The 22,385-nt window shown below is 42.1% G+C and overlaps 1 protein-coding gene across 2 annotated transcripts in view; it reads right to left on the bottom strand.

Annotated features, from left to right (window-relative positions):
- ATAD2 (ATPase family AAA domain containing 2) overlaps positions 1 to 22,385 on the bottom strand; it is a 94,806-nt gene that overhangs the window by 11,950 nt on the left and 60,471 nt on the right. The window contains exons 19-26 of one of the 2 annotated variants that reach the window (XM_077809831.1): positions 22,059 to 22,244; positions 18,859 to 18,994; positions 18,527 to 18,723; positions 15,460 to 15,619; positions 14,956 to 15,078; positions 14,707 to 14,859; positions 6,836 to 7,270; positions 3,602 to 3,735 (exon numbers count right to left, since the gene is read on the bottom strand). In XM_077809831.1, the coding sequence (XP_077665957.1) occupies positions 3,602 to 3,735; positions 6,836 to 7,270; positions 14,707 to 14,859; positions 14,956 to 15,078; positions 15,460 to 15,619; positions 18,527 to 18,723; positions 18,859 to 18,994; positions 22,059 to 22,244 (1,524 nt within the window). The remainder of the gene's footprint in view (positions 1 to 3,601; positions 3,736 to 6,835; positions 7,271 to 14,706; positions 14,860 to 14,955; positions 15,079 to 15,459; positions 15,620 to 18,526; positions 18,724 to 18,858; positions 18,995 to 22,058; positions 22,245 to 22,385) is intronic. The other variant, XM_077809832.1, reaches the window with a different exon arrangement.

The following is a 22,385-nucleotide window of genomic DNA, read 5'->3' as shown; positions in this document are numbered from 1 at the left end:
CCTTGGTGCCGTAGCCTTCTAAACAAGGCTGCTTCACTCCGCACGGATGTGCTGAGTGCCAGGTGCTGGCTGGGGGCTGGTTGGGGGACAAAGGGCTGCCTTCATGACGAGTTGCTTAAGCCTGAGTCCCTTTCCTTCTTGGTTCTATGGTGGAATCCCTTGCAAATCTTGCACCGATCTGTTTGATGGGATTCCCCCAGCACTTCAAGCAGGTGTTGTGGAGACAGCCCTTTGGCATCCATTTGTGGTAGGTCACACATGATTTAAAACCTTGGGATCGAGGCATGCCCTGAACCCCAAGAGGGGGAAACAAATGGGGGGAGGGTCCCAAACACTAACTAAATGAACTACAACTAGTACTATCTAACTATTTACAGGCTGGAAGAACAGAAACCACTCAGGGAATGCTTGCCAAAGCAAGAGAAGAGATACTCAGCTCCACCGACCGTCACTGGCAGAACTGAGGAGGTGGTGGGTTGGCATATGCGGCGCCATAAAGGCGTGACTCCAGGGGGCACCTAAACCGACCCGACTGATACCGCTAAGGGAAAAACCCTTCCAACAACTGTGCACATGGCACACGCACGCACACACACACACACACACACACACACACACACCTACCCCCCTCTACTTGGAATGGATATGAGCAATTACTCGAAGAAATACTGAAGGTTAAAACACAGACCACTCTGGTTAGCCCAGAGAAGCTGTAATGAACCTCATTGTTCAAGCTGTGTGTGTGCGTCTCCATCTGACCGCCTTGGCCAGATTCCAGATGAAAGCCCCAACTCCTTCCAGCAGCCAACTCTTATCCCCCACCTCTCAAGTCCTTTGTTCTCAAGCTGGTGAACGTTGCTTAGCTCCTCTGCAGAAAGAGGGGAAATCTGGGGAAATCTATATCCCTCTGAGTTGTTGGTTGCTAGGTGTCTATGTCCAAGTGACTGGATTTGTCATTGTCTTCTCAGATGCTCCACTGATACGGGGACTAAGGCTCAGACAGCTAAGCAACACCCGCACCTATGTCTCTCAGCCTGCCAACAGAAAACAGCCCTTTCCTCCCTTTTAATGGTAACAATGCAGCATATAGGGGAAACTGAGGCATACAAATTATAGAAAATTCCCACTTTGTCACATTTGGCATAATTGGTAAAATCACATTTAGCTAGGAGAATCTGATAGTTTCAGATCCTGAAAAGGAGGGAGATGAAAGAGAAGACTTCTTCCCAGGAGGTTGAGCTGCTTGTGTCCCTTATTAGACAGAATCGTCTTTGGGTGTTGCTGCCTTGTTCTTTCGGTAGCTGCTTATATCACCGAAGAGTTAGGTGGTGGGTGCGAGAATAAAATGAAGTGGATGGAACAAAGTAACGCATCTCAGCCCTCTCTCTTTTTTTGGGGGGTGGGGGGGGGGGGGGCAGAAGAAGCACAAGAAGCAGAACTGTGCCACACCAGCTTTGCTGGGTCCCTGATGGCCTTGTTGATTGGGAGGCTCATCCAGCTGAAAGGGACTGAAAGGCTGCACAATGTCCAGCAATTGTGCTGAGGCTCGTGAACTTCCACAAGCTGAATCTGGAGCTTGGATACCATCCTGTGCATGAGCATCTGCTACTGCCTCATCCAGTGAAAACAATTAAATCGTCCCCAGAACTAACTTGCCTTCATCTTCCATATACTCCAACAGGCTGGTTTGTGTTGGCCTGACAACAGTAAACAGGGCTCATGTATCGATCCCCGGTGTCTAGGGTAGGGCTCCCACAGCCCTCAGCAGTGCCAGTACGAGAGATCAACTGGCACAGGAGAAGGACCCCATAGCACAGGATACCACCTGTCCCTTGCCAATAATGTCTGGCCCAAGGCCCAGACCTTCTAATGGCTTCTGTGCAGGGCTGACTCTATCTGCTGCTACAGAGATGCCTGAGGCACTTCCGACTCATCGGAAGAAAAGGCCGGATCCTGAATTACTGTAGCAATGACAGTAGCAATGTCGGCATACCAAGGCTGACAGGTGGGATGGGAGAATGACCTGCATCCTTGGGATAGCCTCTTCCTTTGGAGTAACAATGGCCCTGAACAGAGATGGTCCCAACAGGAGAGATGAATGAGGACAAGGGAGAGCAAAAATGTTCTCTGTGAGACATAGGTCTCAGGCTGCCCTGGGATGAAGGGAGAGTCCATTGGTGGACCATCGGATCTGGGGACACATTATAGGCGCCATGTTGACTCTAGATATGGAAGGGTGCACCAGAGGCTGTTTGTCCTTAGTCACTGGAACCAGTGCTGGAACCGACAGATCTGTATCCTTGAACACCACTTTCTCTCGCCAAGACGATTTACTTGTGCCGAAGTCCCTAGCGCCCATGTGCCCAGGGTCTCCTGACTTTGACATGGCCAGGAAGGGATCCTCTTTCTTCGGGGCAGTCTTTGAAGACTGTTTATCCCTATGCCTATGAACATGCCTCTTAATCTCATGGGAAGCCTTCTTTTTAGGCTTAAAAGTCTTAGCCTCCATTCTTGCACTTGTGCTTAATGAGGCACTGACTGCTTGATAAGACTAATGTACTGGGGAGAGGGGGTGGGGGGAGGAGAGGAGGCCCCGGCCCAGATCTGACTGGGGTCTCATTGCTTTCTACATCAAGTAATTAAGCCCTGGTTCCTGACTCTCTCAAATTCTTGGAGGAAACGGAGCAGCACACGCTGCACTTGGCTGAGACGTGCGCCTCACCTAGGCAGTAGACGCAGCATTGACATGGATAACTCAGAAAAGAAGTGAGGGCAAGAAGCACAGTTCTTGAATCCTGGAACCCTGGGCATAATCCCAGCCTTCTCAGAGGGGAGAAATTCCCCAGAGTGGGGAACAAAGGGGAAACAACTAACAACACTATACCAGAAAAATATTAGTACACACTATTTATAATATATTTATAGAAATGATGCAGTAGATGGGAGATAAGTATACTGAGGATTCAGGCTCAGACCATGCAGCAGTAAGAAGGAACCGGAGAGGAATCAGCCCACCTTTTATGCGCTCAGTTTGGAGTATGAGGACAGCTATGGAGAATGTATATAGACCAATGGCCACTGCTTGCCAAAAATTCAAGACTCAGGAGCATGGTACACATGCATACCCATGTGTGAAATACACATAGGGACCATCACTCAAAGAAAAATTGTAACATCATGTTTTGAAACAAATCAGTTAAGTACATATTACCACCTTATCCAAACAAACTTGGTGTGAGAGATAACTGGAGCCTGAAGCTAACTTACTATGTTTTGAACGCATTCCTACCAGAAATAAGGTCTTTATATTAGGAACGTAAGTTTAAAAAAAACTTTCACGATCATAGTAAACAAACACTACTAAGAGCTTTTAAATATGTGGTTCCAAAATTTAACAAGCCCTTTTATGAATTAAAATCTGGGCAGAAACTGATCTTTTCTAGAATTTAATGGAAAGCAGAAATAGGTCACTACCATTTTCATCAAGGAAAAAGTAAGAGCTATAATTATCTCATAATCTTCAATTAACCAATGCCAGTTATAGTAAATTATTAGCTTATTTAACCCTACTTCAGTTTCAGAAAATAGAAAGTATACATACTTTAAGATCTTCGTAGTCCACAATGAGAGGGGAAGCTGGCTCAGTGAGGATCTCTATGGCTCTCTCAGCACTGATGAGCTGCTGCTGTTCTACTTGAGAACGTCTACAACGGGTCATACGAAGTACACACACATCTAGGATGAAAAATTAAACTTTAAAATCAGGATTTCTGTCAAACTATCTGGATTAATTCATGGACCAAAGATCCAACAGTTCTGTTGAACTAGACTAGGGTATCATCTCTCTCTGGAGTGCCAAAGGCAGGATTTCAAAACAGAAATTGCATTGCACAGTGATTTCCTGTTCTTTGCATTTCCCAGTTTGCGATGTTTGGTTTGTGCTTCTTTTCCAGTACACACAAGAGGCAGTTCAGACTTCACCATGCCATGTCCCAAAAAACCCTCTCTAGATGAAAGCATCTAAAGCTGTAATGAAATGCTAAAATCCTATTAGCTGATTAAGCATAAATGCTTAACTGTAACATCCTACAAACTTAACCATATACATGGATTTCAAAGCAGGCAATATAAAAATCACTCAAATGGTTTCTCAGAGGGAAAAGACTGGGGAGAAAATCATAATTAGGTAACATTTATAGGCACACAGAAATTGCCATATTGAATCAGATCCACTGTCCATCTAGTCCAGTATCTAACACTGGATACTTCAGAGGAAGGTGCAAAAAACCTTACATGAGGCAGATGTGGGATAAGTTAGACCTCCCACCACCCACCCAATTAATCCCTAGCAGTTAAAAGATTTAAATACTGGAGCGTAAGGTTTAGTATCTCTTCCAAGAATTGTTAGCATTAACAACTCTGGATATTCCTATTATCCATAAGCGTGTCCAATCTCTTTGAATCTAGCTAAATTCTTGGCCTCAACAACATCCTGTGACAATGAGTTCTACAGTTTAATTGCGTACTGTTTGAAAAAGTATTTCCTTATACTGGTTTTGAATTTGCCATCTTGATTTTATTGAACATCTCCTTGATTTTGGGTCAAACGATGAAAACAGAAACTCCCAATCTACATCACCTCTTAGTCTTCTTTAAAGGTAAACAATCCTGGTCTCTTCAACTTCTCTTTATATAAGAATTTTTCCATGCCCTTAATCATTTTCATCGCCTTTTTCAGAACCCCCAGTTCTATACATTTTTTTTTTTTTTTAAGATGGCATGACCACGACTGCACACAGTATTCTAGAGCAGCGTTTCTCAACCTTTTTGATACCAGGGACCTGCTTGCTGCTTTTCTAAACTGTGTCAGGGAAATCTCAGGGACCGGTGCTGGTCTACGGACCAGTCGTTGAGAAACACTGTTCTAGAGGAGACTGCACTGCTGAGTTATATAATATTTTCCATGTTATTCTCCACCCCATTCCTAATGCATCCTAATATCTTGTTTGCTTTTCTGACTACAGCTATACATTGAGAAGAGGTCTTCACTGAGCTGTCTACAATGACGCCCAGGTCCCTTCCCAAGTTGACACAATTAATTTAGAAAACTATAAGATATGCGAGTAGTTAAAAGTTTTCTCTCTGATATGCCTCAATTTGCATTTATCAACAATGAAGAATTTCATTTGCCATCCTGTTGCCTACTCTCCTTGCTTGAGATGGTCCCTCTGAAGTTCCTCATAATCTATTCTCAACTTGACTAACCTAAATAACTTGTCTTATGTGAAAGATTTGCTACCTCATTGCTCACAAACATTAATAAATATATTAAATAATATGGAACCAGGATGCACCCTGCAATTAACCTTTCACCATGATGAAAACTGACCCTTTATTCCTATTTTGTTTCTGGTCCCTTAAGCAGTTTTTGATCTAGGGCTATACTTTCCCGCTGGCCCCCTCGCTATTTAGTTTCTTCAGTAGACTTTTGTGCGGTACCTTGTCAAAAGCCTTTGAAAATAAAAATAAACTACGTCAACTGGTTCCACTTTATCCACTACTTAATTGACACTATTTTTTTTCAAATTATTTTTTCAATCGATATACCACCTATAGATCTAAGACTGGTCTGAATTCCCCAGATCACTACTAGTGCCTCTTCAATATAGACACCATTTGCTATCATTCTCTGGATTTTGACCAGTCAGACATCTGGGATATAGCAACCAGTTATGGACAAGAAAGCAGGGAAGGAAAAATTAAAAAAAAAAAAAAAAAAGAGGGAAACAGTCAGTCCCCCCTTCTTCCTAAAAATTAGTGCTGTTGCAATTATCATTTGGAACATTGTACTTCCAAAGGATACTTCTGATGAGAACTGCATGCTGAGCCTGTTACATTTTGTAAAGATGTTGGTGCTGGATATATAAGAAAAATAAGGGAGGAAGTAACATATTTGGATTTTAGTTAAGCATTTAATTGAAAACTCTGAGAAACCTCTCAATTACCACCCCTTGCCTGGATATGAGCAATATTGCATAAATTGGAATCTGGCTGAAGGACTACACACAAAGGACTATTACAAATGACTAGTTATCGGGATGACAGAAATGTTTCTAACGGATACTGAACCATTAGAAACTAAACCAACTTGAAGAAATACATGCAAATACATCTGAAGATGCTAATCTGATGGTAAAGAATTAAGCCGCAGCAACAGAAAAAAGAAAAAAATAAAACCGGATGCCTCATAAAAAGGCAAATTAGACAAAAGTCTAGAAAACAGTAATGTCAGGAGAGGCAGGGTAAGAGTGGAAGGTAAATTAGACACGAGTTTGCACGGTGATATCGCAGCATAAGAAAGGCAAGGCAAGTTTGAAAAGAATACAGAGGCATCATATCACATGACAGAGAGATAACAGTCCTATCTCTGGTACAACTCCACCTGGGTTATTTGATTAATTCTGGGCACCGTGTTATCAGGAAAATACTAATATAGTAAAAGGAACTGAGTGAAGAGCAACAGATGATTAGGTGCAGCTAGAAGGACAGACGTAAGAGGCAAGATTTGAAAGTTAGCCAACTAAGTTTAACTTTGTTTAAGTGATAACAAGAGATTGGTCTGGTTGGAACATTTATAAAAATATTTGAAGGATATCAACATTAAGAATGGAGAAGCATTATTTAGAATAATAAAAACTATAAAATAAAATAGGATGAAATTGAGAAGTTTAAAATTAATAAATGTACAATAGAAAACAATATTTCATTAATAAGAAGAGGGGATCAATGAGCTATTAGGTCTTTTCATCTCTAGATTCTGTGATTGTCCACTTACCATTGCAATCTTTCTCTTCAGAGTTTTCCATTATTTGAGAATTGGGAATTTCTCCATTACATCCTTCACTTTCCTTTCTCAGTTCTAAAAATACAGGAATCTTATTGGTTTCCTTTTCAGATCCATGCTTAGCATTGTCACAGATGGCTCTCTCTTTCCCACCTTCTGCCTCAGATTTGTTTTCATAACCATTTGTCTGCCGTTCCTGAAGAGCAGTTTCCTCTTCTTCCACTGAAGAATCACGTGTGACCTCAGCTTCAGTTTGATCCACACTAGAATCTTGATTTTCCAGCAACACTTCTCCATCACTCTCAATTTCATCCTGCTCTTCTTCTGGAATTTTGTTCTCTTTATTGAATTGAAAAATCTTCCTCCTCTTTTTTATACTACCCAAGGACCACCTATTCTTTCTGCGAGGTTTTTTCTTTGATAAAGCTACAAAAGAGAGTTACAAAAAAACCCAGGAGTAACCCAAAAATATTTGTCAAAATCTTTTTTCAAAATTTTTATCTACATCCCAAGTCTTTCTTACTTGATGAGCAAGAAAAATGACCAGAGAAAGAAGGTTACTCACCATGTGCAGTGACTGAGCGTCTTCGAGATGTCTCCCCCTATGGGTGCTCCACTGAAGGTGCGGCAGTGTTCCCTGTGCCTGGGATCAAAGAGATCTTCGGTAGCAACACCTGTTGGGCTGCACACATGCTCCTCCCCGTCTCGCGCTGTGGATATTATCTATATATAGCACTGCAGTCCAATTGCCCTCAGTTCCTTCTCTACCACAAAAATCATTGAGCTCTGAAGCAGAGCAGAGGAGGGCAGATAGTGGAGCACACATAGGGACACACAGCTTCAAGAACTTTAGTTACTACACAGGGTGAGTAACCTTCTCTTATTCTTAAAGTAATGTCCCTGTGCATGTTCCACTGTAGGTGACTGTAGAACAATGCCACTAGATGGAAGGCTGGGGCTTCAGAGTGGCGTCCATTAAGGAGGAGAGGACAGTACATCCTAGTGGGGTATCTGATGCTGCATCACGGGTAATTGCATAGTGTTGTCTAAAAGTGTCTGCGGATGCCCAGGTGGCCACTTTGCAAATGTCAGCGATCAGTACATTGTTGAGAAGGGCAATCTAGGTGAAGAGAGTGAGTGGAATGTGCTTGAGTTCTGGGTGGAGGTAGCTAGTTGTGCAGTTGATAACAAAAGGTGTATGCACTGAGAAATCCCCTCAGAAAGATGTTGTTGGGATACAGCAGCTCCTTTCGATCGTTTGGTGGTTGAGAGGAATAAGCATGGCGTTTGTCTGAAAGATTTTATTCTATCAATGTAAAAGGCTAATGCTTGCCTAACTTCCAAGGTGTGTAGCGTCGCTTCATGTTGATTGGTATGTGGCTTCGGGAAGAAGCAGAGAAGGTGGATAGGTTGGTTCAAATGGAAGGACGACAGCAGCTTAAGTAGGAATTTTGGATGTATGCATAATGTGACCTTGTCCTTATGAAAACATGTGTTTATGGGGCGGGGGGGGGTATACCATGAGAGCATCTATTTCTCCTATTTGTTGTGATGTCTACGAGAAATGCTGTTTTCATGAAAGGATGAATGTAGGTGCATGTTGCCATGGGCTCAAACAGTAGTCTGGTGAAAGTGCAAGACAAGGTTGGGATCCCAGGGTGGAACAGGATGTCATACGTGAGGGTAAAGGTTCAAAAGGCCTTTAAGGAGTCTCGTCACGAGCATGTGTGTGAGTGTGAGTGTGAGAGAGAGAATACAGACTAGACATTATCTTGGGGTGGAATGCTGTGATGATGGCCAAATACACACAAACGGAGCTTGTAGATAGGCACAATCTTTTTAAAGTCTAGAGTATAATCTAGAATGAGAGGTAATGGGGAATTCATCACTGAGACATGATTGGCTATGCACCAGAACAGGAATCTTTCCCATTTTGGGATATAAGTAGGGCGAGTCATGTCACGTGTGCTATTTAAGATAATCTCTTACTGTCTCTGCTGAACAGGTCATATCTGAATTCCAAAACCATGAAGAAGCCATGCCTTCAAATGAAGGAGACATAAATTGGGATGGAGGATTCAGCCCATGTCCTGCAAGAGGATGTGTGGAATCAATTGCAGGGTTATCGGAGAACATACCGTCATACGTAGGAGGTAAGGATACCACATTCGTTGTGGCCATGAGTATGACTCCAGCTCATTCCACCTGTATTTTGTGAAGTACCTGGAACAAGAGGGGAAAACGTGGAAAGGTGTAGAGTATTAGAGCATCCCACATAATGAGAAAGGTGTCTCCCAGAGACTCATGGCCTAGACCCGCCTATACAAAGAGATCTATGTGGGGAAATCCCCAGCAGTTGAATATGTGCTGAAGAACTCTTGCATCTAGGTCTCACTTGTGGTCTTGTGAGAATCCTCTGCTCAGCGAGTCTGCTGTGGTGTTCTGGTGTCCAGGCAGATACGTGGCCAAAATGTTGATGTCGTGGTGGATATACCAGTTCCACAATTTCAGTGCTTCTGAGAATAGCAAGTGGGACCTCACTCCGCCTTGTCTGGGGATGTAGAACATGCAGGTGATATTCTCTGTCATTACTCTGATATTACTCTGTCATGCCCGATGTCGAATAGGGTAGGAAATGTCGGCACACATTGTGAACTGCTCGCAGTTTTAGGTTAACATGCATGGAGGATTCTGCCGGGGACCATCTTCCCTGCACTGTGGGTGTCTGAAGGTGTGCTCCCCAACCTATTAGGGAAGCATGGGTTGTTAGAATCAGGGATGGTCCAGGTTGGAGAAAAGGGACCCCTATTCAGACATTCTGGGGTTGTGTCTAGTGTAGAGTTTCCTTGGTCTTGATAAGCATTGTTAGGAGTCTGTGAAGACTGCATCTGTGAGGTACGTACACTTTGCGTAGCCACACCTGGAGACAACGCATGTGCAACCTGGTGAGTTTTACCCCGAACGTGGCTGCTGCCATATGGCTGAGCAGCTGTCTTGGCCGAGATCTGCAGGCTGTTTCTCACAATGGATACGAGGTTGACTATCGTAGAAAATCTGTGAGCTGAAAGGAAGGCTCTGGCCTGTATTGCATCCTGGTGTGCCACAATGAACTCCAGATGTTGTACTGGTGATAGTGTTGATTTTTGTATGTTTATTTGAAGGCTGAGGTTTGAGAAAAGGTCCATTATCTTTCACATTTCATGAATTGTGTTGGATTCGGATGAGCCTTGAGAAGACAGTCACCTAAGTATGGGAATATGACGATGCCCTGTTTGCAAAGGTAGGCTGCACTGTGAGGACTTTGGAGAATACTCAGGGGGCTGTAGAGAGTCCAAAGGGTAATACAGTAGAACCTCAGAATTACAAACACCTCAGGAAGGGAAGTTGTTAGTAACTCTGAATAAAACGTTATGGATGTTCTTTCAAAAGTTTACAATTGAACATTGACTTAATACACCTTTTAAATTTTACTATGAAGAAAAATGCTGCTTCCCCTCCCCCCTTTTTTTGTAGTTTACTTTTAACACAATACTATTCTATATTTCTTTTATCTTTTTTGGTCTCTGCTGCTGCCTGATTGTGTACTTCCGGTTCCAGATGAGGCATGTGGTTGACTGGTCAGTTCGTAACTCTTGAGGTTCTCCTATACCTTGTATTGGAAAGGATCAGTCCCCAGGATGAATCTGAGGAATAATCTGTGAGCAAGGTGTATGATGTGAAAATATATGTCTTGGAGGTCAAGGGCTGAGAATCAGTCCCCCTGTTCCAGTGCTGGGATAACGGTTGATAGTGTAGCCATCTTGAAGGGTTGCAGTTTGATGAACTTGTTGAGATTTCGTAAGTCTAGGATTGGTCTCCATCCTCTGGATTTGTGTTTGATCAGAAAATAGTGGGAATAAAAACCTTTTCTGTGTTGGAATGGGACTGGTTCTATGGCTCCCAGTCACAGAAGGTGATTTATTTTTTCTCGTAGAAGGTGTTTGTGAGAAGAGTACCTGAAGAAGGATGCAGAGGAGAGGTGGGAGGGATTGGAATGCATTACCCTTTGATGATTATTTCCAGGACACACTTGTCCTAAGAGATTTGACACCATGATGGATAAAAAGGGGTTAAATCGTCACCAAACTGGTGGGTTATTAAAGATGGCTGCAGCAACTGGAACAGGGGAAGGCTTCTTGGGGCCTCAACCAAAACTTCAAAACTGTTGTTTAGAGAGAGGTGCATGAGAGGTAGGCCCTTGAGGCAGCATTTGTCTGCGCTTCGGTGAAGGGTCTCATCTTCGTTGCATGTCATACTGACGATGAGTGGTGAAAGATGGAGGTCGGGGTATGCTGGTATTTCACCTGACATCTCTTCGGCGCTGATGTATATATACCGAGAGAGTGGAGAGTCACTCTAGAGCCCTTTAGAGAAAGTAGGGACTCATTCTTGCATTCGGTAAATAGCTTGGAACCCTCAAGGGTAGCTCTTCAACTGTACTCTGCACCTCTTTAGGGAATCCAGAGCAGTGAAGCCATGACGCTCTTCTTATTACCATGGCTGTTGCGATGGAGTGGGCAGTTGTGTATGCAGAATCCAGGGAAGTTTGTAGTGCCATGCGGGCCAGAAGATGTCCTTCAGACGTGAATGCCTGCAATTGCTCCTTCTTATGATCTGGCAGATGGAGACAGAATTCCTGTATTTCAGAATAGTTCATATTATTGTATTTGGCCACGAGAGCCTCATAATGGGCAATACGAAACTGGAGTATCACAGAAGAACATGCTTTGTGACTGAACAAGTCTAGTTGCTTCCAGACCCTGTTGTGGGGGATTGTCCTGGGGTGGTGTTGGAGTCCTTTCTTGTGTATTGCATGGATGACCAGGGAGTTTGGAACAGGAGAGGGAAAATGTTTCCAGATCCTTAATGGGGACATGGTATTTTTTGTCCACTCACTTGCAGCTTGGTGGGATGGACACTGGAGTCTACCAGAGCACCTTGACAGGGTCCAACAGAGCCTCATTAATAGGGAGGGCTATCTTAGCCAACATGGAGGTGTGTAAGATATCGAACAGCCTGTGTTTTTGCTTTTGACTTCCCCAGTGGGATCTGGAGATATTCTGCGATTCTGTGGAATAGTTCTTGAAAGCGTCTGAAATCATCCACTGATGTAGAAGATGGTGGCATGATGGCCTCATCAAGGGAAGAGGAGAAGTGGAGTGGTGGTGTAAGTTCTTTCTCCATTTCTTCCTGTTGTTCCCCCATTGGTACTGGATCAACATCACATGGTCAAGAGATGGATGAGAACGGCGATCGTGCATATTTCTGGCTCTGCTCTATGGGCGTTTTGGGAAACTGCGCCCTGTACATAACCCATGGGTCCCAGTAGGGCCAATGCAGAGGAACTGGCATGTGGGGTTGCATCCATGGGGGACTGTACCAGGGTCCTGGTTTGGTTTCAGGCTCTGGATAACGTGTACGAGCAGAGGATTGTGTGGGTGTTCTGGAAATGTGGGTAGAACGGAGTACTCTTCATCCTCGCTGGGGAAGGGTGGTATGGTTTTTGGTGTTGAAGGGGAGTAGTGTTGTGACTCCGGGGAAGAGGCATAAACTATCAGGAGCTTGCTGTAGAGGAGCGGAAACTCAGGGAGTATCAGAGATGACTAGGTCCCATGGATATCTGTACTCCTGTGGAGCAGGCAGGAGCATCATCGGCACCGGTGGCTGTTTGGAAAGTGAAGGAACTATCGGTGCCAAGGGTGGAGTGTATTCCCTTGAGTGGCCAGTAGATGGCGTAGATGGTTTGCCTGGTGCCGAGAGCCTCATTGGTGCCAAGGATTTGGTTGGTGCTGAAGCACCCAAGGTTGTCTTGGATGAGGCACTTGGTACCGTTTCGGAAGCTCTTGCGCTGTGGTTCTCGGTCCTGAGAGACAGTGTGTCCATCTGTGGTCCTGCCCATTTAGATTTGTGGTCCTGCCCTCTGGACTTCTGTTCATCTCCAGTACCAGACGTACCTGGACAGTCATGGGAGCGAAGTTTCACCCTGATGATGTTGAGGCTACTGACCTCATAAGAGATGGCTTTCTCTGAGGTAGCTCCTTCGAAGGCAATGTGGTGGCCTGTTTCTTCCCGTCTAAGCAGGAAAGAGGATTTACTCTTGGATGACTGGTGAGTGGGGTTCAGTTGATGACCAAGCCAAATGAGAGAGCCACGCGAGAAAGGTATCAGGGCCGGGGCCAGGGTCTGAAGCTGTCAGGAGAGAACTTTCTATGAGGAGAAGTTTCAGTCTGAGTTCATGGTCCTTTCAGGCCCAGGTGGTCAAGCTGATGCGGTGGGTGCACTTGTGTGACATGGCCCTCACCGAGGCAGTGGATGCACCATGAGTTAAACATCGCTCTGGGAAAGGTCTCCTGAAAAGAGAGGCACCTCTTGAACCTGGGAGATCCCAGCACAGTCCCAAGGGGGTGGGGGAGAGCTCTCATTTGGGGAGGACGGGAAACATGGAAGCATAAGGTAATGGGGAGGGAAGAGAAAAAAAAATCTTTTAATTATTATTATTATTATTTTTTTTTTTTAAGGGGAGAAAATTAATGGAAATGGCTAAACTACTAATGTAAGGTAAGTTAATGAGAGTATCTCTAAAAGTTAAGGAGGTAGAAGGGCTCTGCTCCTGATCTGGTCCCAGACCAAAGGCTGTTGAGAAGGAACTGAGGGTGGTTGGACCGCACAGTGCTATATATTGATGGCGCCCACGGTGCAAGACAGGGAAGAACCAATGCATATCCCAACGGGCACTGCTATCAAAGATCTCCAATCCCAGGCACAGAAGGTGCTGCCACACCTACAGTGGAGCACCCATAGGAACACTACTCAAAGAAGAATTTAAGTATTTTAATGCTAGACCTTGTCTTGACAAGTCATAGGTTTGCTATTACATTTAAAAGCATTAAAAGTTAATTATGCAACAGCATTCACAAAATGTTATCAACTTAAAATTTGTGGGGAGAATTCTTATGTTATTAAATTATATATAGTGACAAAAAAACTAAGCACTTTACAAAACACTAAATAAGACCATTCTCTGGCACAAACCATTAAGCCACTGTGAAGACAAAATATTGGGACAATTATTCAGGTAATTGCAGATGTAGATAGATCGTTAACAAGACAACCAAAATCAGAACATCTCATGAAGTAGGTGGTTTTATGGGCGGATTTGAAGAAGTGACTGCAACTGTACAAGGTTTAGGAGTCCTTCTACTGGACACTTTCTAGATTGTATATGAAACTATACCCAGAGCTACTTAACTTGCATGGAATAGAGTTTGCTTACGTCTTCCACAATGGAAGGACCCTTTGTTTTGACTGAGTGCAATACCAAAGAACATGGGTGAAATCCTGGTCCTAGTGAAATGAATGGGAGTTTTGCCATTAGACTTCAGTGGGCCCAGGATTTCACAATATATCATCTAATCTGGTTTACACCTAAATTGAATTGGAAGCTAAACTTATTTGTGCTTCAAGTCCTTTTCACAGTGTAGGGAAAAGGTGGTGAATATGAAACCGTTTTCCCTTCAGATATCTACAACTTATGATCCCACATTCATTTGCTTATTTTGCAGCTGTTTAGTCATTCTTGTTTGGAGTTACAGTAAGAAGCGGGGATTTGCATTACAAGGAGTATTATGGCTCAGATTTGGGGGAGCTTTGGGTGAGGAAGGGAGGGAAAGGTCATGGCAGGGAAGAAAAGGATTAAGGCGGTCTCCAACTGAAAGAAAGATTTGAGAAGCTAAGTCTTCAGAAACTGTTAAAATGGAAAATTTTGTTTTAAGTATTCACAACTTGACCAAGCATGTCCGAAGTCTTATTAAGAGACCACTTGCCATTAGAAAGGAAAGGTGAGCTGGAATCCACAGGCATAGCAGGTATCTTCATTTTTTCATTACACTCAAGATCCAATTTCTTACATTCAGATATAGAATTCTGCTTTGGCATCACATAATAGTAAGATGGAGCATATTTTGAAGAGCTGCAACCTTGAAATGAAAAACAGTTATACAGTAAAGGACTTTCTGTGTTTCTTGATATAGATATTTAGACAAACTTTATTATCCCTGGCATTAAACACACACCTCTTTTCTTGCGAGACTCCTGAATTTCTTCACACAGTTGTTCAAAGTCTTCATCCATTTCTTCCTTGACTATTGCATACGCTGTATCTCTCAGAGTACAGGCTCGATGTCTGATGAGACGATCTGAAAGTTAATGGGCAGAACTAAATACTTTCCAACAATGTTCTGTGCTTTTATCACAGACAAAAGTTCAGCTCTTCACTATTAATTATATTTGTGTTTTGAAAAGATTGTTTCAGTTTATAATTTTAGCATAACTTATTATGAAATAGGGCGACATAGAAAGGATAGTAATAATTAAACCAGAAGAAAATGCTAAATATCAATTTAAATTAGTATCAGATAATTCAGGCCCAAAGTTTAATACAACAATACTTAAAATCTAGTGAGCAATGTTCCCTAGTGGATACTAAGTTATTTAATTCACAATATTAAAGATACAGTATTGTTACCCTATACATTTTTAAAGGTGGTTTACAACAATGGAATAAAATGAATCCTCACCTCCTGGGTCTCTATCTGGATTGTACTCTAAAGCATTGCTACAGATTAGATCAATATCTCTCAGATAGTCTCTTGCAGTCAGATATTGGTGCAGGTCAATTTTACAGATAACTGTTGAAAGATCCATTGGCTGTTTGATAACTGTAACATAATCAGGTACCTACAAATGAAATATAAAAATGTGTTCAAAAGTTTTGTAATTAAACTTTCTTCACAGCTGGCAAATTAAGGATCATACACCCGCAGTTAAATGAGTTGCCCCAAACAATGCTGGGTGTATATGTTGTTTGCCTACAGAAGTTCTTCAGATTTATGATGAGGTTTCTTGAAAATGGAAGTTTGGATATCAAGTTATATACAGTTTCCAAGTTCTTATTTACACTGAAGATGAAATCCGGTGTTATTTTGCCATATATTCTTGTAATAGATTCGTAGTTATTTATTTCTAAATAACCTATAGTTGCTGCATCTCAATTCGATGCCATATTTAATCTGATAGATTTTATCAGACATTCAAAGTTTTAACCCTTCTCTCCCTCTAACAATATTTCTAAGTTCAATTTTCTTCTGTCAGGAGTTGCAAGTGGTTCCCATCATTTCATAAAGTAAAAAAACCAAAAAACTAAATCAATTACCTTCATGGCCCTCGAGGGAAACTAGACATTGTACTACCTAGCTCAGCAATAAGATTCTCCTCAGCTTCTCTCAAACTCTAAGGCTAGAAAGGACCATAACGATCATTTAGGCTGATTTCCTGCACAGAACCATACCCACCCACTCTTGTAAAGGAGGACTCAACCTCTGGCTGAGTTACCGAAGTCCTCAATCTATATTTGAAGATTTCAAGTTACCGAGAATCCACAATTTACTCAAGGTTAAGCCCGCAAATGACCTAGGCCCCACGCACAGAGGAAGGTGAACCCCCCAGGGTCTCTGCCAATCTGACCTAGGGGGAAATTCATTCCTGACCCCAAACATGGTGATCAGTTAGACTCTGAGCATATGGGCAGGACCTACCAGCCATACACCTGGGAAAGAATACTCTATACTAACTCAGAGCCCTCCCCATCTAGTGTCCCATCTCCAGCCGTTGGGGATATCAGCAGTCACAGATATGCCTACAATAGCATATGGCCTATCATCATACTATCCCCTCCATGCACTCATCAAGCTGTCTTGAAACAAGTTGTTTTTTCCTCCCAATATTCCCCTTGGAAGGCTGTTTCAGAACTTCACTCTTCTGATAGTTAGAAATCTTCATCTAGTTTCAAGCCTAAACTTCTTGATGGCCAGTTTATATCAATTTGTTCTTGTGCCAACATTGACCCTTAACTTAAATAACTCCTCTTCCTCCCTGGTATTTATCCATCTCATGTATTTATAGACAGCAATCATATCTTCCCCCCTCAGCCTTCATTTGCCCTTTTATAAGGCAGGTTCTCTATTCCTCTGATCAACTAGTACCCTTTTCTGAACCTGTTTGAAGTTTGAATTTATCTTTTTTAAACATGGGAGACCACAGCTGCACACAGTATTCCAGATGAGGTATCACCAGTGCCTTGTAGAATGGTAATAACACTTCCTTATCTCTACTGGAATATCTCATCTGATGCATCCTAGGATTCCATCAGCCTTTTTCACAGCTGCATCACACTGGAGGCTCATAGTTATTCTGTAAATCGACTAATACACCCATGTCTTTCTCCTCTGTCGCTTCCAACTGATACATCCCCAGTATATAGTACAAATCCTTGTTGTGAGTCTCTAAGTGCATAGCCCATCTGGAACGTACTCCTGGGGGAATTCTGCACCATTATGCAATGCAGAATTTGTTTAGAAATTAATAAAAAGAAAAGGAGTACTTGTGCCACTTGTGCCATTTTCTTTTTGCAAATACAGACTAACACGGCTGGTACTCTGAAACCTGCAGAAATCAATGTTATGCACAGAATTTCCTTTTCCTCCTGCAGAAATGGGCTGCAGAGCTGCTGGCTGCCACTAGGGGACACTGGACCAGGCAGAGCCCAGCTCATTAACAGACAACTCTGCTGGGGGCAGGGGGATGGAGCTCCAGGGTTGTCTGCAGTACCCCAAGCACACCCTTAAGGAAGGAGGCAGCATGCAGGAAACTCCCTACAAGCCTGGACCCAGCATCAGGCTGTTTCTCCTTCTGGATCCTGAGCTCTGGTGGGGAGGAGGTGTGGGTGTCTGGGATGGGGGTGGGCAGGTTGGCTCTGGGGGATGGACGGTGCAGGTGTCTGGGCTGGGAGGCACCCCACAACTGGGCTCTGGAGGGATAGGGTGTGTGCGCGCGCGCAAGTGTCTGGGGTGGGGGAGGCTCCTACAGCTGGGCTCTGGGGGCAGAGGGGTGTGGGTGCCTGGCCCCCCTGCTGGTCTCTGAGAGGGAGGGGCAGAGAAACAGGAACTAGGTTGTCGTAGGGGTTTCCTTAACTCTCTACTCCTGGGGGAATTTGTGTGTGTCTGTATTGTTACAGGCACAACTGCTGATAGGCATTTTTGAAGTAAATTACAAAATAATTGAAACTAGTGTGATTATAGTGTTATTTTGACAAATAAACATGCAGAATTTTAACATTGTGCACAGAATTTCCCCAGGAGTAGGAACCGTATCAAACGCCTTACTGAAATCCAGGTAGATTAGATCTATTGCATTTTATTTATTTGTCTAGAAAATAGATTATCTTCTCAAAGGAAGATCACGTGGTCTGGCAAGACCTACCTTTTGTAAAACCATGTTGTATTTTATCCTAGTTACCATTTACCTCTATGTTCTTAACTACTTTCTCTTTTAAAATTTGTTCCAAGACCTTTCATTAGTTTGACCTGAGTTTTATGCGTCTGTAGTTTCCCATATAACTCCCCCCCCCACCACTTTCTTAAATGTTAGTACTATATTTAAGAACAGTATTAACAACTCTACTCTAAATAAAGAAAGCTATATTCTTTTTCTGCTTATCAAACAGTGGTTGCAACCAATTTGAATTTCAAAAAAGCAAGGAAGGGTCTTTTACTGAATGCTAAATGTTTAGATCAACCTTAACTTTACCTCATCAAGGTCAACAGGTTTTGTAAATGCTCTGAAACGTTTGTCAATGGCAAGTCTGTGTGTAACATTCCTCAAGAAAATCCTAAGTTCACGTAATGTATCCTCCTCTTGCTCCTCAAGCCGTTTCACCTCCTCTACTGTCAACTGTCGTGGCTCAGGCGGTGGTGCTACTGGAAGGACTTCTAATGCCTGCAAAACTTAAGTCAAACAGAGGATTTAAGCCAATTTGCAGGGTTTAGTTTTTCAAACAAATGCATTCTACAACACTCCAATATTTATTTTAGTGATGTGAGAGCACAGCTGGTAAAATAATGTTTGTAGCACATCCTAACCTGCTTTCTTTTTTGATACAGGAGGCTTAGCAGCTTGATTCAGAATTAAATCTTCAAAAAATTTCCTTCTTTCGTCATTGTTTGGCAACTGGACATTGAAAACTTCTCCATAATCATCAACAAATAATTCCTGCACCTAAAGGGGGGAAAAAGGATATTTATAAAATACAAGTCACAGGATTCCTGTGATTTCACACACACAAAACAAAGTGCATTTTATGTGCATTTTTATACTAAATTGAAGGACAAACTGAAGACCACTATACAGAAGCATCAGTGATAAAAATTAGCTTATTGCTCTAGAAAGCTAGATTTCCTTAATGACTTAAAATTAGGCCTTCGTGGAAGCAGCCACATGTGGAATATGAAATAAATTCATTTCACTTGGCCCCCCAAACTGAAGACCATTGTATTAAAGTGCCTGACTGAACTGCAGACTGCATTACACTGACAACTAAGTAGGAAACAACTGGGAATTCTGCACTAAGGTAAATTTTTTTTTTAAAGTTCTGATTTAAAAGAATATATAAATTAGATTTTTTTAATTACATGTGTGACGCTGCTCTCCAGAATGTTGTGTATAAATATGATGTAACCGGAATATGCTTTACGCAAAAGGTCTCTTTAAGGTATCATTACAAAGGTTATAACCTACTGAATACATTCATACAAATAGGATGAATATATCATTCTTGTATCTAAAACTAGGAATATGAAGTAGAACTCTGAGGTCCTATTGTAATTATGCAAAGTGTGGGCCATTAATGGTGGTTTAGAATCTTGATAGCTCCCATTGACTAGGAAAATTGGTTGTAAATGGTTTATTTACCTGCAAGCCTTCCTGTGTATGTGCGGGCCAGCCCTGGAAGAATGGAGGGCGTCTCACAGGACAAGTAAACACATCACCTGATACTGGAATCCATCTTAAAACTGGTGCTTTTCCATTTTGAAGGAGGGTTGGGAACCCAGAGACACAAAAGATTCCCGCCTTGTGCCAAAGATATAAAAGGGGGCAGAACTGAACAAAGTGGGTCCCAGTCATGAAAAAGCCCCTGCTTTTCACCTAAGCTGCCTGCTGGAACTAACAAGGACTGTACCAGGGGAAAGGATTGGGCCCAGACTAGGAAGGAGTCTAGTCTGTGAAAGAAATCTATTGGAACATCTCTAGGGGTGAGATTTACCTGTAATCAGTTACTTAATGTATTAGGCTTAGACTTGTGCGTTTTGTTTCATTTTGCTTGGTAACTTACTTTGTTCTCTCTGTTATTACTTGGAATCACTTAAATCCTACTTTTTATACTTAATGAAAATCACTTGTTTATTGATAAGCCCAGAGTAAGTGATTAATACTGGGGGAGCAAACAGGCATGTGCATCTCTCCCTATCAGTGTTATAGAGGGCAGACATTTTATGAGTTTACCCTATATAAGCTTTATACAGAGTGAAACGCATTTATTTGGGGTTTGGATCCCATTGGGAACTGGATGTCTGGGTGCTGGAGATAGGTGACCCGCTGAGCAGTTTTTGGTTAAAGTCTGCAGCTTTGGGGGTGTGGACCAGACCTGGGTCTGTGTTGCAGCAGGCTAGTATGTCTGGCTCAACAAGACAGGGTTCTGGAATCCCAAGCTGGCAGGGAAAATGGGCTCAGAGGTAATCTCAGCACATCAGATGACAGTCCCAAGGGGGTCTCTGTGACCGAACCCATCACAACATGTTACTAATTTTTTACTTTTTCTCCATGTCAGTCTTAAATTGCTAATGTGGACATTTTGCACTTGTTTATTTAGTTTCCTAATTTGTAGAAATGCAGATTCTACATAAAGATATTTCTTCTACTAAAGAGAGAATTCTAAGTATGAAACATTTTCGCTGAAAGACGAATCCAGGGCCTCATCATCATCTGAGAGATCACCACAAACTCAAAAAAAGACATTGATAAGCAAATGGCCTGCACTATATTTGCAACCAACACCACCTTCTACAAGTCAAGAAAGCTGAAATATTTCAACAAGGCTGTAGTCTTCCATCAGGGTTTGCTGTAATAAGTAACAAGATTTTTGGCCAGGATATCCACAACACTGAAATACACGCTTAACTTTAAGCACATAAGTAGTCCCCTTGAAGTTAATATGATTGTTTATATGAATAATGTTCCATACCTGTCTGAGTGTTTTCAGGATCAGGGCCTTCCTTAATTTTCAATATTTTGGTTGTCTCCCCTATCGCAGCAGTTTTATAAAATTCAAGTAGAATACCCTACCAGTAGGGGCATAAAAACTAAAGCAGCATTTCTAATTCAGCTACTTAAATTTAAATCAAAAGTTGCAATAGCACAGATTTTCAAATTAGTTTTCACAAAACCTCAACATGATTTAAATCAATGATAAACTGCTTGTAGTTTTTCTAAAGCTTCTTGACTTAAGTCACTCTATCCTGTTTGGTATTCAAGATTTGGTAGGCTATTTGGAATTTTGTTATCCAGAAGACATTTGAGTCTTAGTACTGGGAAGGGGCTGCCTCTCCTTTGAACAGGGCAGATGCCACTTTAAGTTTAGCGAATGTCTGAAAAAGTTATCTTTGCCTCCTCACTAGTCCCAGACAGCAATTAGCTTCCCAATTCACTTTGTTCAACAACATGCCACTACAGCACATCCAAGAACAATGGATAAGCACATTAGTTTGAGGATTCTGGTAAAACCAGTACCAGAATAGTTTACACTGGTATTTTAAAACTGTAAGAATTCAGTGTTAACACTACATTGCGATGAATGGGAGGACTTTACTTCTCTCAGAGATACTGTTTCAGAGTATCTACAGGCTCAGGCACACTTCATTACGTTTGTTAACATACAGGAGGTTTTCTTCTTAGCTTTTTAAAACACTGATTCTGGAGCACAAACGTATGGCTGCATAATCATATATATATAAAATCTATCCTGCAATTACGGAAAAAAAAAAATTGGAAGTGTAAACACTCAAGTCCACTTACATAACTTCTCTCCTGACATCTACCATGAAGCAGTATTTTTTTTACAAGTGAAATCTACTGTAAGCAAGGATATTTGTATTTGCTTCTTGTTATGTTTGACCAAAAGGTCACAATCTTGACAGGTTTATAAACCACCAGAACTAGATTATTATTAAGAAGTCATTTGAATTGAAGAGATGAGGATTATATTAAATGCACTGACAAACGGTACCTCTTCTGGTAGAGCTGCATGATGTACATCTGATGTTGCAAGCAGCAGAACTGGAGCAAATGATGGAATATTCTGTAATAATGTTGTAAATGTAGCTTTCAAAGTGAATCCAACAGTCTCCCACCATAAGTGGACATGTGGAATGTATAATATACTTGGTGCTGTTCTTTTGGCTTCATGGATCAACTAGTAAAAGAAAAGTATTAATTTGGAAATACTGAGAAACACATGAATAGGTCACTAATAAATAATTAAATATCAACTAGTCACTCCTATTTCACAGTTGATATACTAAACAAGCAACAACTGGGAAAGAATAATTCTTAA

The sequence above is a fragment of the Eretmochelys imbricata genome, chromosome 2 (assembly GCF_965152235.1).
Source record: "Eretmochelys imbricata isolate rEreImb1 chromosome 2, rEreImb1.hap1, whole genome shotgun sequence".
NCBI classification, from domain to species: Eukaryota; Metazoa; Chordata; order Testudines; family Cheloniidae; genus Eretmochelys; species Eretmochelys imbricata.
The sequence above is the reverse complement of the archived record's forward strand: the minus strand, read 5'-3'. Positions and strand labels throughout refer to the sequence as shown.